Raw genomic sequence first — 13,674 nt, 5'->3', positions numbered from 1 at the left:
AGTTTATTATTGAGGATCTTCTCTGGTCATGCCAGAACTGAGGTTTGCCCGTGCAAAACCCAGTAGTTAAAGCAGCTTGCACCTCCCATCCTGGGAAAGCGCACCCAAAAGGAACTGTGAAAGAGATAATAGTAGAGATGGCCAGGCACTGACCTTGACCAGCACCTGGTACAGTATAACATCATTCAGCAGACAGTTGAAAGTCAGTTAGAAATGCAACTAACCCATTCCATCACCACCACCACCCCCCAGCATACAGAAAGCAGCAATAGCAAAAAGACTTTTCTAATGGACCTGCCTTCCAACAAGTTTGGCTTCTGGGAACTCTAGTCTAGAGAGACCATCACCTAAAATTTGGCTCAACATTTCTTAATATAAGGATTGCTACATTTTTCTTCTACTGCTTACTTTACAAGGAACCCATGTATTCCAGTTAGCACAGGGGAATTGCTGAGTTGTTTTTCAAGAGAAAATGGCCACTTTGCTTCTGCATCCCAATAGGGTTTGATGCATCTCTAAAATTTGCTTTGTACCAGGTACAATCTAATACAATTAGCAGTGTAATTTTAAAGACAGTTATATTCTATGTCCATTAACTTCAATGGAATAACTCTGCTTAGGATGGAACTCTATAATAAATTTGGCTTCCATTTTAAAACTCTACATATTGGAGATCATATTACAGTAGGCTGACCAGCTGTCCCGCTTTTGGCGGGACCGGCCCGCCTTTGGACAATTTGTCCCGCGTCCCGCGGGTTCTACAAATTGTCCCGATTGTGGGGACACTGCTGCACTGCCTTGGGGGCGCAAGGCAGTGCGGCAGCCTCCCGTGCGCCCGGCCGCAGGAACGCATGGCCTTCTGGGGCTTGCCGTTTGCTGCTCTGTCACAGGGCGGCAAACGGCAAGCCCCAGAAGCCCGTGCGCTCCTGCAGCCGCGTGCTCGTGGCTGCCTCCCCGTCCCGGATCACAAAGGTGACCATCTGGTCACCTTATATTACAGCAATTATTGCTTTTGAACAAAATCTTTATTGTTTTCTCAAACTGTGGTAATTGTCAACCCTGATTAGATATAAACCTGCTGAGAGGTTGTATAACAATAAAATTCTAAAACTCTAAGGGTTCTTAAAAAGAAATGTTCAAGAGACAATATAAACAAAGGGTTTGCTGGGGGGTTGCTGTGGAAGAAAATATTTTTAGGCAACAGGCCATATAGTTAAAAACTTGAAAAGATTCTCATTTCAAACAAACAAAAACCCTTAGTATTATAGGTCAACACAAATATGGCATAGGTCAGAGTTTAATAATCCAGTACTTTTTCAAAGCATTCTTATGACATCCTGCTGGTTATTCTTTGAAGATAGACTTTTCATGTTTCAAAGGCAGGAAATAAGATACAATAGCAGAGGGCTTCTTAAATACTTTGAGGGATACGATTACTTGACTTTTCCAATGCATTTGTTTGTTTAATTGTGTCATTTTTGGAATTTATCTGTGGTGATGGTGAGGCATAGGCAAGGTAGTGATTTCAATGAAACAGTTTTTTCTAGATTGTTATGATACAAAATTTGGTTTGTGAGCTCCTTTTGAGTTTATACAGCAAATATGTTTGCTGCTCACATACTTGTTTTGCCACAATGACCAGCACAAAAGGTATCTTACTAGCACATGACTACTGCATGGTTATAAATATGCTTTTCCCCATGTGTGCAAACAAGTGGTGGCAAGTGTTAGGAAGGCCTACGCAGTCATGGCTGCTTAGCAAGTATCTCCTTTTCTGCCCCAATCTCTTTACAGGTGTTGTACCCCACGCAATTAAGATTCTACAGGTGAGACCAAGAGTAGAGTATAACAAAGCTTTATTTCTTAAGCAAGATAATTAGGTACAAAAGGCCAGCAGAAAATTTTACACTCTCATATTGGAGAGGGTGCTTCTTAAACTGCGGGCTTAATTATTATTATTATTTATTATTATGTATTCGATTTGATAGACCGCTCTATCCCCGAAGGGAGTCTTGCTCTTAATATCACATTAACAATTACCGGTAGCTTTATATAAGTTCTGTGTGTGTTCATCTAGTAATTCTAGTTAAATCTGTTTAATGTGATTTATATGTGGCTAACAATGACAGTAATGTCTGCTAGAAAATGTACACAGTGACACAAGACTGCCATATAAAACATCTGTCTGCCCCTTGTAACCCGTCCTGATAACTCTAATCTGGCATGTAGATATTAGAAACACTGAAACAAAACACCTGATTCCATGCATTGGATATTTCAAATTGTGCTGCTCTCTTCCCCTGCTCCCTTCATACAGTCTTACAGAGGCCAAACCAAGTAGGTTTTAATTTAGACTAGGTTTTTTGAGGGGCTGGCATTTTGATTAAAACCATTGCATTTTAAATTATTCCAATGCTAGCAGTTCCCCAAGCCAAACTATCCATTATGTGTAAATATGTATTTAAACCCATTAGTTGTAGTTCGGTTCTGAAAAATAGCAAAATGTGGAAAATATGCTTACATTGTTATGAATAGTTATTCAGAACCATTGAACAGAAAATTCAACTGGTTGATGCTAACTGCATTGAGTTCGGTGTATTTAATTAGTTTCTACGGTTTCTATTTTTTAATTGCTGTTTAACCCTACTGGGGGGATTTTTTCCACATGGCTTTTGAATTGTTGTTTATATGTAGTTTCACCATAAACAATCTAGAAGGGACAGAAATATATTAGATAATTCACACACATAAGGAAGAAATTTATTTCTCCCTGTCTGCAAAGAGTTACACACCTATAGGCAACAAGTTGAATTTTTTTCCTTTCTGAGTCAGATTCTAGTGCAGTGGTGGCGAACCAATGGCACGGGGGGCACTCAGAGCCCTCTCTGTGGGCACATGCAGAGTGCCCCCCACACACATCTAGGCTGGCCTGGGTATTAAACCTAAAACCTAGTTTTGGGGAAGCAGCGTAGGTAACTCTGTTAAATGCTGTTAAACCCCACTGATTTTCGTGCGAAGAACTAAAGCATGATCCTTTACCTGGGAGTAAGCTCGGTTGCTGATTCTGAGTAAACCCTCCTAGAGTTGTGATTCACTCGTTGGAAGAGTTGCATGGTTGCTTCAAAGCAAAGCCACCGACTACCACCAAGTTTACTCCCGAGTAACATACGCCTCGAAGCCAACCGTTTTTCTAAACTAAGACCTCAGTATTCAGGTTAAATTGCCATGTTGGCACTTTGCGATAAATAAGTGGGTTTTGGATTGCAGTTTGGGCACTCAGTCTCAAAAAGGTTCGCCATCACTGTTCTAGTGTAACCTTATTAGTTGCAACAAAAAAATCCCAGGATAATGATGGATAGAAAATGAATTATTAATTTTATCTCAAGGGATTTTATTGTGATTCAGCTCATGGTGTTTAGACTGATATAACTGCATCATTAAAGTAAGGAAGGGACAGAAATATACAAGCAAACATTGATATTTGATGGATTACAACAAAAGCCCATTGAAAGTGTATAATGATAGCTTTTCAGGACTTTCTTCCTCATTCTTTATCTGCCAAGCACATACACTAAAACCTTTGACTTTAGATAGAAAGATAAAAAAGGAAGTCTCTATTATTCTAAAGTACTAATTGTTATGGCGGATAGTATTTACAAGACTTCAGCCTTTAAAGTCCCATTATGCCAGTTACTCTAGGTCGTTTTGTAGGACTGACAACTAAGCATGCAATCCTAAACAGAGATACTCATATAGACTTAGAATGATATAAGTCTGTGTAGGATTGTGCTGCAAATCACACAAAGGCAGGACAAACTGAAGAATGTAATATTATGTAAAAAAAATCTCACCTGTTTCTATTGTATTTACTCTATGGTGGTATTTGTCAAGAAGATGTATCTTCTTGAGGGCTAAAACTTGTAAAATTTGTAAATATATCTGCATAATGCAAGGGTGAAGAGCCAGCTGAAAATAATCCAATTCCAAGAAGAAAGATAATTTGCTCAGTAAAGCTGAAACACCTGGCAGAATGAATGAAATTGACTGAAGTTTAGATAAAAGGATCAGCTACTGTAGGGTGGTGTGTGAGTAGGTGGGGAGCCTGTGTAGCACTACTGAGAAACCTGGACCAGAAGACTGCTGCTATGGAATTGCCAGTTGGGTCTGCATTGTATTGTAGCCAGAAAAGGTCTTTAGGTAGTGTCCTATAACAGAACTAGGTAGACTTTGTTTTCTTGTTGCCTGGATTAGTATTTGTTTTGTGTTATGCTCTTGCCTGAAATAAAACTCTGAATTTAAGCTCTCCAATCACTTTCCCTTCCCCTCCTCATCACAGGCACCTTGTGAGGTAGGTAGGGGCTGAGAGAATTCTGAAGTTCTGTGAATAGTCCACACTGGCGTAATGCCCATTGGGCAAGGTGGGCAGCTGCCCAGGGCATCACCTTGTGGGGGGCATCAAAATGCTAGGTTCGTTTTTGGGTATTTTAGTGGTTTTCCATTCTTGGCCTGCAGGGGGCGCAGCTTTTAGGCTAGTGGCACCAAAATTTCAGCGTATCATCAGGAGACTGTCCTTATGCTACCCCCCAAGTTTGGTGAGGTTTGGTTCAGGGAGTCCAAAGTTATGGACTCCCCAAGGGGGTGCCCCTATCCCCCATTGTTTCCAATGGGAGCTAATAGGAGATGGGGGCTACAGTTTTGATGGTCCATAACTTTGGCCCCCCTGAACCAAACTGCACCAAATATGTGGGGTATCATTAGGGCAGTCTCCTGATGAGACCCTGAAAGTTTTGAGACTTTGCCTTCAGAAATGTGCCTCCCCAGCCTGCAACCCCCATTGACAGCAATGCAGAAAACTCAATACAAAACAAAGATTCTTGGGCAAATTTCGGGATGTTCTTGCAGGGAGGGCATTCTTGGACGTATCAGCACCAAAATGTCAGGGTATCATCTGGAGACTGTCATGATGGCAACCCCAAGGTTTGGTGCAGTTTGGTTCAGGGGGTCCAAAGTTATGGACCCTCAAAGGGTAGCCCCCATCCCCTTAGCAAAGAATGTGGGATGGGGTACCCCATTTGAGGGTCCATAACTTTGTACCCCCTAAACCAAACTGCACCAAACTTGGGGGATCCCATTAGGATAGTTTCCAGATGATAGTTATGGACCCTCAAAACTGTAGCCCCCATCTCCTATTAGCTCCCATTGGAAACAATGGGGGATGGGGCACCCCCTTTGGGAGTCCATAACTTTGGACTCCTTGAACCAAACCTCACCAAACTTGGGGAGTAGCATAAGGACAGTCTCCTGATGATATGCTGAAATTTTGGTGCTGACATGTCTAAAAATGCACCCCCTGCAGGCACCAATGTCCTGGTGAAAAAAAAAATTGGTTGTGGTGGAGTGGCTGCCCATGGGGGGGGCATCCAACTCAGATTTTGCCCAGGGCTACAGTTTGCCCAGGGCTGCCTTGTTATGCCCCTGATAGTCCAAGGTCACCCAGCAGGCTTCATGTGTAGGCGTGGAGAAACAAACCTGGCTCACCAGATTTGAGTCTGCTGCTCATGTAAAGGAGTTTGGAATCAAACCCAGTTCTCCAGATTAGCGTCCACATTCCTAACCACTACATCCCAGGGGGGAAGGGGCTGACAGAACAGGGCTTGCAATTCAGTGGGGCTGTTCTGTGACAGAAGGTATGGTCATAATGGATGCATAAATGGAAAGGGGTATTCTAGTAATCCCACAGATTTGGGTGTTGCATTGTGGGGATATTCTGAGGTTTAACAGCTAAATCTTAATTTCAGTTTCTTGGGAGCAACTCCATTATACAGACTTCAGTAAAATTCTGGAGCAGACATATTTAGAATAGCACTGCAATTTTTTTGACTTCATAATAAAGCATAAACAACATAATGTTCAAACAAAGTTTATTTGTTCATATTTCGGTCTCTTTCAAATGTACGCAAAGTGTTCCAATAGAAATATTGCATTCAGTATTTATATATGAACATTCTTAATATGTTGTTATCAAAATTATAAATACCTATATATTTCTTCTATGAATAATAAGTCAAAACATTAACCTCAGTCTAGAAATATAGGCAATCAAATGTTATGAAGAACTTTTAATACATACTGTAATATCATTGACTTGCAATGGTGATGTGTAACAGTATGAAAATCACGTGAGAGAAGGGATGTGTACCATTCCTTACTAATGCACATATTGTATATAATACAATTTAAACATCCATTAGTCACAAAATGTGAACCTATGTAAGAGAACAACACAGCTTTTAAGTGATACTTTGTTTATGGTCAGTCCTGCAATATGGATCTCCTTTGGAGGCTCCAGACAATCCAGGGATCAGCAGTCAGCAAGCACACAACAGTGTACAATTAAACAATTCCAACCTATTCTAGGTCATTTGATCTGGCTCCGTCTCTAGCTCCATTTTAGAAACCATGTAAGTGTGACATTTTCTTGGACATTTTCCTCTTCTTGCTGAAAAACAATAACAAAATTTCTTCACGATACCATGAATCGCTGCATTATGAGGATGCAGTATGCCTACCACAAAACAGAGCTTAAGATGGTGTCCACTTCTACTGGAGAAATGAAGAATGAAAGCATGCATTTCTAAGGTGTGCAGAGCAAATTCTCCTTGAGAACAACCACTCTGCTATTGATATTTGGCAGAACATAACCTTCTGTGATTAATAACAAGGTGTTTTCATACTCTTGCTGAGGAAACTTACCTCAGCCGATGGAGATGTTTCTTCACCCAACCATCTTGAGGATTTGCGCAGACTCTTCCTCCTTTCTTCAGATGAAAGCTAGAAAGTAGGGGAAAAGAGATTAACAGCCCAATCCAGAGCTATCAAGTGGGCGGGGACGGCGCTGCTCTGGCATTGCCCCACCCACTCCAAAGGGCTTTCCTGCAGCTTGGGAAACAAAAAAAGTATCTTTAAAACCTTCACAAAATGAACAGAGAAGAACAGACTTGTTTTACATTTCATCAAAATGTCATCAATATCCTCAACTTGCACATTCTGAGCAGAAAATAACAAGGGTCCCCACTATATGTTGGGAAATAGTTGTATTTTCCCAGTGAGGTCTGAGAAGTAGGTGAGAAAATGTGATATCCTTGGAATGGAAGTACTTCTTTGATATTCCCATATGATTAGGTGACCAGATGGTCACCTTTGTGAACCGGGACGGGCGGGTAGGCAGGCGGCTGCACGCGCATGTGGGTCAAAGAGGAAGCGCCTGACCTTTCTGGGACAATTCCTGTTTCCGCGCCTCTATTGTCACAGGAGGAGGGAAGCCCCAGGAGCCCCAGAAGGCTGTGCTCCTCTTTGACCCCTGAAGCTGCCGCGATAACTCCTGCGGCCGCCCGCGCAGGAGGCTGCCGCACTGCCTTGCGCCCCAGAAAGCAGTGCGGCAGCCTTCCAAAAATCGGGGCACTTGAAAAAACCCGCGGGATGCGGGACTAATTGTTTTAAGGCGGGACTGTCCCGCCAAAAGCGGGACGTCTGGTCAGCCTACCATATGACAAATGACAACAGCCATGAATTTTTGTACTGTAATATTTGTTGTGTAGCTATATCTAGGCGTGATCATATGAAAGTACTCTAAAGTTACTAAACTCAGTTTTTTAAAAATAATGTGACTCTGACATGATAGTTACTAAAAATAAGCTAATAAATATGATGCAGTTGTAAAAGATAGTCAATATTTTAAAAAATGTTGAAGATGTTAAACTGCAAGCAACTGTGAGAAATGCCAACTTACATACACTCTTGCATTTTAAGAATAACTGGCAATATGGTACTTAAGAACTACACACAAAAATGATTTTTTAAATGGACTGTATTGCTGTCGGAGAATTTGTTGGATGCATTTTTGATTACCATTTTTTAGGCCTAAATAGAATACCTGTGAGTTGGACCACTATTCTTATTGTCATTCACTGATACAATCATTTTGCTCATTTATTTAACTTACATGATCGCATTGATGTCACAAACTTCACTAGAAAGTTGTTTTGTGAAGCCAGTAATAAACCTTAGAGGAAAAGGTTTCTTCGTATAAGAGAGGCAGCAATCTTGGTTACTTTGGGCTGGAGTTGAGAAAATACACCATTAGGGACAAGCACAATTTAAATTTATATTCCTTGCCCTGCCTATCATACACTGTTTGGACTCGTTTTCTACCAGCATTGGCAAAGATTGTTCTAAACAACTTAAACTCCTTGAGAACCTACTATGTTCCAGTTTGCATACCCCATCATTACATGGATTTATTGAAAAGGAGAAGTTCAGAAATGCTACTCACCTTCACCAGTGTCCAAGAATAGGAACAAGCCCAACAAAATACCCAAGGCCATGTTCATTCTGCTCAGGCCAGTCATTACTATGCTGCTGTTTGTGTATACCTGTATGAGGTGGCTGTTCTGATCTGATGCATTCAGCTTCAGTCATCCTTCTTATAACACTTGCTTGAGATCTCAGGGAATTCACCAAAGGGTGTGTGTTCCATTCTGCAATTGTGGGGATTTCCCCAAGAACTTACACCTGTGCATATCAGCCATATACATAATCACAGTCATATACATAATCACATCATCACTTGACTATGTATATTGACAGTAGGAGGAATGTTTTCTCATTTTGGATAAGGGAAGGGAAGTTTAGCTCAAACGAAGGGGAAGTCGAAACAATCAGTGATGTCATTGAGAGGTTGTGTAAAGGGACAAGAAGAGGAAAATCCAAAAGGCTAAGGACATAAAACTTGAAGAGTCTTTCTAGATGAGAACAATGGTCCATTTAGTTCAGCATCCTGCTTCCCACAATGGTGAACCAGATACTCCAGTAGGCCCACATGAAGGACATAAAGCCACCCTCTGTGCTTCCCCTTCCCTGCAAATGATAGGCTGCCTCTGAACATGGAGGTCCCATTCAGCTATCATTGCTAATATTTATTGATAGTCCATTTATTTATCCCATGCTTTCCAAAATCTACCTTAGTTATGGTTTTCCCTAAAGCCATCTGAGGGCAGTGAACTCCACAAGGAGACCCTGTATATAGATGTAGTTTGTTTGTCTATCCTGAAACTGTTGTTGATAATTTCCGCCAGGTGCCCCCATGTTCTAGCATTTTCCAAGAAGAGAAAAACGTCTCTCTAACCACTTTTTCTAAACTTGTAGAATTTTATAAATCTACCATAAATTAAGCTGAAACTTTCCAGTTCTTTAGTTTTTTCCCAGCCTTGTAATCATTTAAATTGCACTTTTGTGTTCAATCCCTTTCTTAAATCTTAGGGTGGGTTATGCTTTTTTCACCTCTGCCAGACACTGAATTGACATTTTCATTGAGGTATCGACCATGAGCCCAAGAGCCTGCATCCTGGTCAGTCATATAAGGATTTTTTAAAATCTAAAATGTCTCCTCACACTTAATTACATGGAACCTCATTAACTGCTTTGCTAATTTTGTTCCATTTTCTTGATTAAGTATTGCCTAGAGATTCTAGAGGAGAGTTTATTTATCCCTTGTACCGTTTAGACATGGTAGTTCAAGTAACAATATCCCTTTGTTATATTTAGAATTTGGAAATCCCCAGCTTGAGTAAGCCAAGGAAGGACAGATTTCATGCCAAGTTAAGATATTTTTATCTACCTGGTTATAATTAGGTAGTAAAATCATGGCAGTTTAGATCAGATTAATAATTTCCAGCTGGCCAGATTACTTGTCCTTACATGTTAAACTTTATCCTCCAAATTGTGTTAGAGTATGGGAAGACTGAATACTCATAAAGATCAGTCCCTGCTCCTCTGATGCTTTCTAAAAATTGCATTTTATGAATATTGTAAGCCACTTTAGAAACTATAGGGGTTTTTTTTGTTTTAAAGGGGGTATTAATCCAGTAAATAAACAAGGAATTGCATAAATATCTTCTTGGTTTAATGGGACACGAGGTTATTTGTGAACGTTGAAATAGCAAGACTAGTTCATGTGTTTGAGTGCCTTTGCTAAAAACCCAATCAATTACATTGGCCATAAAGGCCAGGAAATATGTGCCATAGATTGAGGCACCACATTGGCTCTTCCTGTGCGTAGACCGCAAACAATAGCAATGATCCTTCATCTTGTTGGAAGAAGAGGCAACTGGTAGCACTTCTAAATTCTTCCTGCTCCTTTCTCCCACAACAGCTTCTTCTCTCTCTTTCCAGTCTTCCTAAAATCATTTTCCTAAGGACCAGTTTAAACATCCTAAGAGCCCGATAGAAGATGCTGAAAAAAGCTTCCTAATAGCAACGGTTCCATCAGGTACTGTTGTGGGGGTGGGGGAATGCAATATTTGCAAGTCACTTATGAATATTGACACATCCCTCAGGAAGCCTCTAATTTTCAAGTATTTCCACATGGACCTTAAGATTTTAATCCTCTCTAAGTAGTAGAGAATATGCGAGTAAACAACTGTAAGGTTGACAGCAGTTTAAGATACTGTTTTTGTGAAATGGTGATCTTGTTCCAGAAGGATTGGATGGTTTCTAGAGTGAGCATGGTAACCCAAGGTAATGGTTTGCTGGGAAGGATGTGAGCATTAAAAGTCTTGGTGACAAACTGCTGAATGGTGTTTTAAGTTTATATTTGTAGAAGAGTAGGGGAAAGAACAGAATGTGATGACTACAAGGTATAGGAACTTCAAAAACAAACAAGCCAGAGCTTCTCTGCATGGCTGCTGCAACCTTTGCAAGAATTTACTGAATATGCACAGCAGCTGTGTCATTAGATTTTGGCCATTTATGCACTTGTGAGCTTTGCACTGAGCTTCATTCCCTCGAGGTTGGATTCTCAGATACACACATGCATTCCCCTCTCCTGAACTCCCTTTGCTTCAGATTAGAGAATCTCAGGGGTTTCTGAAACCTTTGAAAGCATGCCTTTCCCTCCTCCATTGCAGGGTCAGTGAAGGGGATCAACACGCATTCACTTCTTCTGGTTTTCTTTCTCCTCCCAGCTTCTCCCACTCACAAGCAGCAGCTCCTCCCATTCTTCCAAGATCTGCTTCAGAAGGTTGGAAAGGGCTGGGGGTTGGTTTTCATGCTGAAATTTCAATTTCTCTTGAAAGTGACTTAAAATTTACATGGACAAGCAAAATAATGTTAGACTAAAGACCACCCAGCCCCCACCCACCCAAATGCAGTAGGCAACCTACCCAGCTCAAGGTTGCACAAATAGAACAAGGAAGTGGGGAATGGGCAAAATGGAGGATCAGCTCGGCTAGGGACACTTTGCAACAGGAGAATCCCCCGGTTTAACCCAAAAAAAGTCAGAAAAACCCACTGTGAAACAAACAACTGCAAGGGTAATCACTGCACACATAAATGGCTTTTGATTTCTTTTGCCTTGCAGCCACTTTTTCATTTGTAGTAAGATAAATTGATTCTACTGCAGGGTCAAGAATGGTTTCGGGGCTACATCTGTTCACAAGTGAACAGAACATGAGTCAAACCAGCAGGGTTCAACCAACTATGCCATCCCTGGTTATTAGGACAGCTTTCAGTATTATTTGACACTTAACTGACTTCTTCCAGACAGTATTTTCAGAATTATCTGTACATTTGTATAGCCTTCTTCTATTAACAAATTATTAGAATATTAGCAAATTTTTTCTTTGATAATGAGAGAGAAGAAAGCCCCACAAAGGCAAGGATCCATAGAAGTACATTTGTGTCATCAGGGGGCCATTTCTGCACATTCCTTCCTCCAACTGCAGACCTCCAATTTATCTTCTGTGTTCCCAAGGTCACCTGACACTCAAGAGCAGAATCTTGTGGGGTTCAGAGGGCTGCTGCTGGAGGGGAAATCAGAAAGCCTTAACTCTTCAAGCTCTGCTTTCTTAATGGACCCAGGTCAGACTTTGGTGATTTAGCTATGGATTTAAAAAAAATTTCCTGGGAAGATATGACATGGGAGTATCTGCCATTTTAGATTAACTTGCGTGTAATTATTACAGTTAGCAACAAAAGGCTTCCAGCCATTACTAATGTCCCATTGACTGTGTACACTTGTAGGCAGTGTGCTTTATATTAGTGATTTATTTGCAAAATTTCTGTGGAACCATCACAAAGGACTTAAAGCCACAGGGCAGAGTTGTGGATTGTTTTGAACTTGGTATAGGTCAGAAACACTGCTTGTATAAATTGACCAGGTTCCATTTCTCCTACCAATCCTTTTTTATATGAGGCAATGTGGAAAAGATGAGGGACTTTTTAAAACAATAATGACAGGGTCCAACTAGTTCATCATGCATTTTATAGGTGGCAGAATTTGTGGGATTTGCATTTGACCAGTTAGCATTTATTGCAACACTCGAGGTTATTGCAGGAAAAACCCTTTCTTTAGGCATGCACTGGGAAGGATGATAGGAAACAGGAAGGGAGAACTTCCAAGTGTAAACATTCTGCTGTGAGATTCTCTGTTGATGTAATCTGGAGCAGGGCCAAATCCCTCTAATTCCCCTCTGTGCCTTTTTCAAAAAGTTTCATCTTGTCATGCTGGGAAACTTAATCCTAGTGCTGTACTGTGTTGGTTTAGCACAGTATGTTTTGTATGTTAGGAGGGAGGGGAATAAAAATGTAATGTAGAAGTTGCTTACAAATGTTAAAAAGTTCCAGGAAGTTATGTGTCACTTGCAAAGCACTTATGAATGTTACATAGCTTCACAAAGAGTAAGCAGAGTTGGCAAGGAAATTGGCTCAACAATTCAGCTTCCCTCTTTAAAACTGTGGTTTTGTATGGGAGTTTTGTCCCTTTTGCAGAAATGAACATCACAACCTTTTTGCACTGTTCAATTGTTCCTTTTCTGCATTCAGATGCAAGCACAATTGTAACAGGCATTCTGATAAAGGGCTACTCATGTTCCCCCAAAATCTACCCCCATGCGCAAGGTCATTTTATATGTCTTCTTGGAAGTAAATCCTTTTCAGGAATGGCCCTGCTTCTCCCTTCCATTACTTTCCCTTTTCTGGAGCTTGCACCATTCCTAATTGGTTTTATCAGGTTTTGTTCCCTGGGGGACTTTAAGGTTTTTTTTTCTTTATAGCCAACCAAAGTCACTTCTCATAGTTTGATTTTATTGCTTGTAATGTCAATAGTACAATTACAAAATGGTGACAACAAAAAAGATGAATGGTGTTAACAAACTACCATCCGCAAAAAACTAATAATATTAATAATATAAATTTATAATTTAAAGAGCAATTCTAAGCAGATCTGTTTAGAATCCTACTATTCCATGGAGCCTGCTCCTCAGAATAGCACTGTTCAGTGACCCCTCCTCTTCTCTTATCGGGCAGGGAGGCAAGAGGATGAGGCTTGAGCCAAGAGAAAAAGTAAGGTATAAATGTATTATCGAAGGCTTTCATGGCTGAATTCAGCTGGTTGTGGTGGGTTTTCCAGGTTGCGTGGCCATGGTCTGGTAGATCTTGTTCCTAATGTTTCGCCTGCATCTGTGGCTGGCATCTTCATAGGTGTATCACAGAGAGAAGTCTGTTACACATTGTGTCAGTGAGAAGGGAATGTTTAGTGGCATATATATTGTCCATGTTCCAGGGTGCGGGGTTACATTTATGAATATAAATGGACTGAAACACCCCCCCCCCCAATAC

The 13,674-nt window shown here is 40.8% G+C and overlaps 1 protein-coding gene across 1 annotated transcript; it reads right to left on the bottom strand.

Annotated features, from left to right (window-relative positions):
- Positions 1-5,904: 5,904 nt before the first annotated feature.
- Positions 5,905-10,137, bottom strand: CCL20 (C-C motif chemokine ligand 20). Its single transcript, XM_048506232.1, has 4 exons — positions 8,333-10,137; positions 8,003-8,117; positions 6,754-6,831; positions 5,905-6,499 (listed from the first exon to the last, which is right to left on the bottom strand). The coding sequence occupies exons 1-4, from the start codon at positions 8,406-8,408 to the stop codon at positions 6,451-6,453; spliced, it is 318 nt and encodes a 105-aa protein (XP_048362189.1). The 5' UTR covers positions 8,409-10,137; the 3' UTR covers positions 5,905-6,450.
- Positions 10,138-13,674: the final 3,537 nt, after the last annotated feature.

The sequence above is a fragment of the Sphaerodactylus townsendi genome, linkage group LG08 (assembly GCF_021028975.2).
Source record: "Sphaerodactylus townsendi isolate TG3544 linkage group LG08, MPM_Stown_v2.3, whole genome shotgun sequence".
NCBI lineage: Eukaryota > Metazoa > Chordata > Lepidosauria > Squamata > Sphaerodactylidae > Sphaerodactylus > Sphaerodactylus townsendi.
This window is presented reverse-complemented; position numbering and strand designations above follow the sequence as displayed.

Coding starts and splice junctions, on each gene's coding strand:
- CCL20 (XM_048506232.1), bottom strand. CDS start 8,408: ATGACTGGCCTGAGCAGAATGAACATGGCCTTGGGTATTTTGTTGGGC. Junction 8,118..8,332: donor ATTCTTGGACACTGGTGAAG/GTGAGTAGCATT, acceptor TCTCAACTCCAG/CCCAAAGTAACCAAGATTGC. Junction 6,500..6,753: donor AAACATCTCCATCGGCTGAG/GTAAGTTTCCTC, acceptor ATTGTTTTTCAG/CAAGAAGAGGAAAATGTCCA.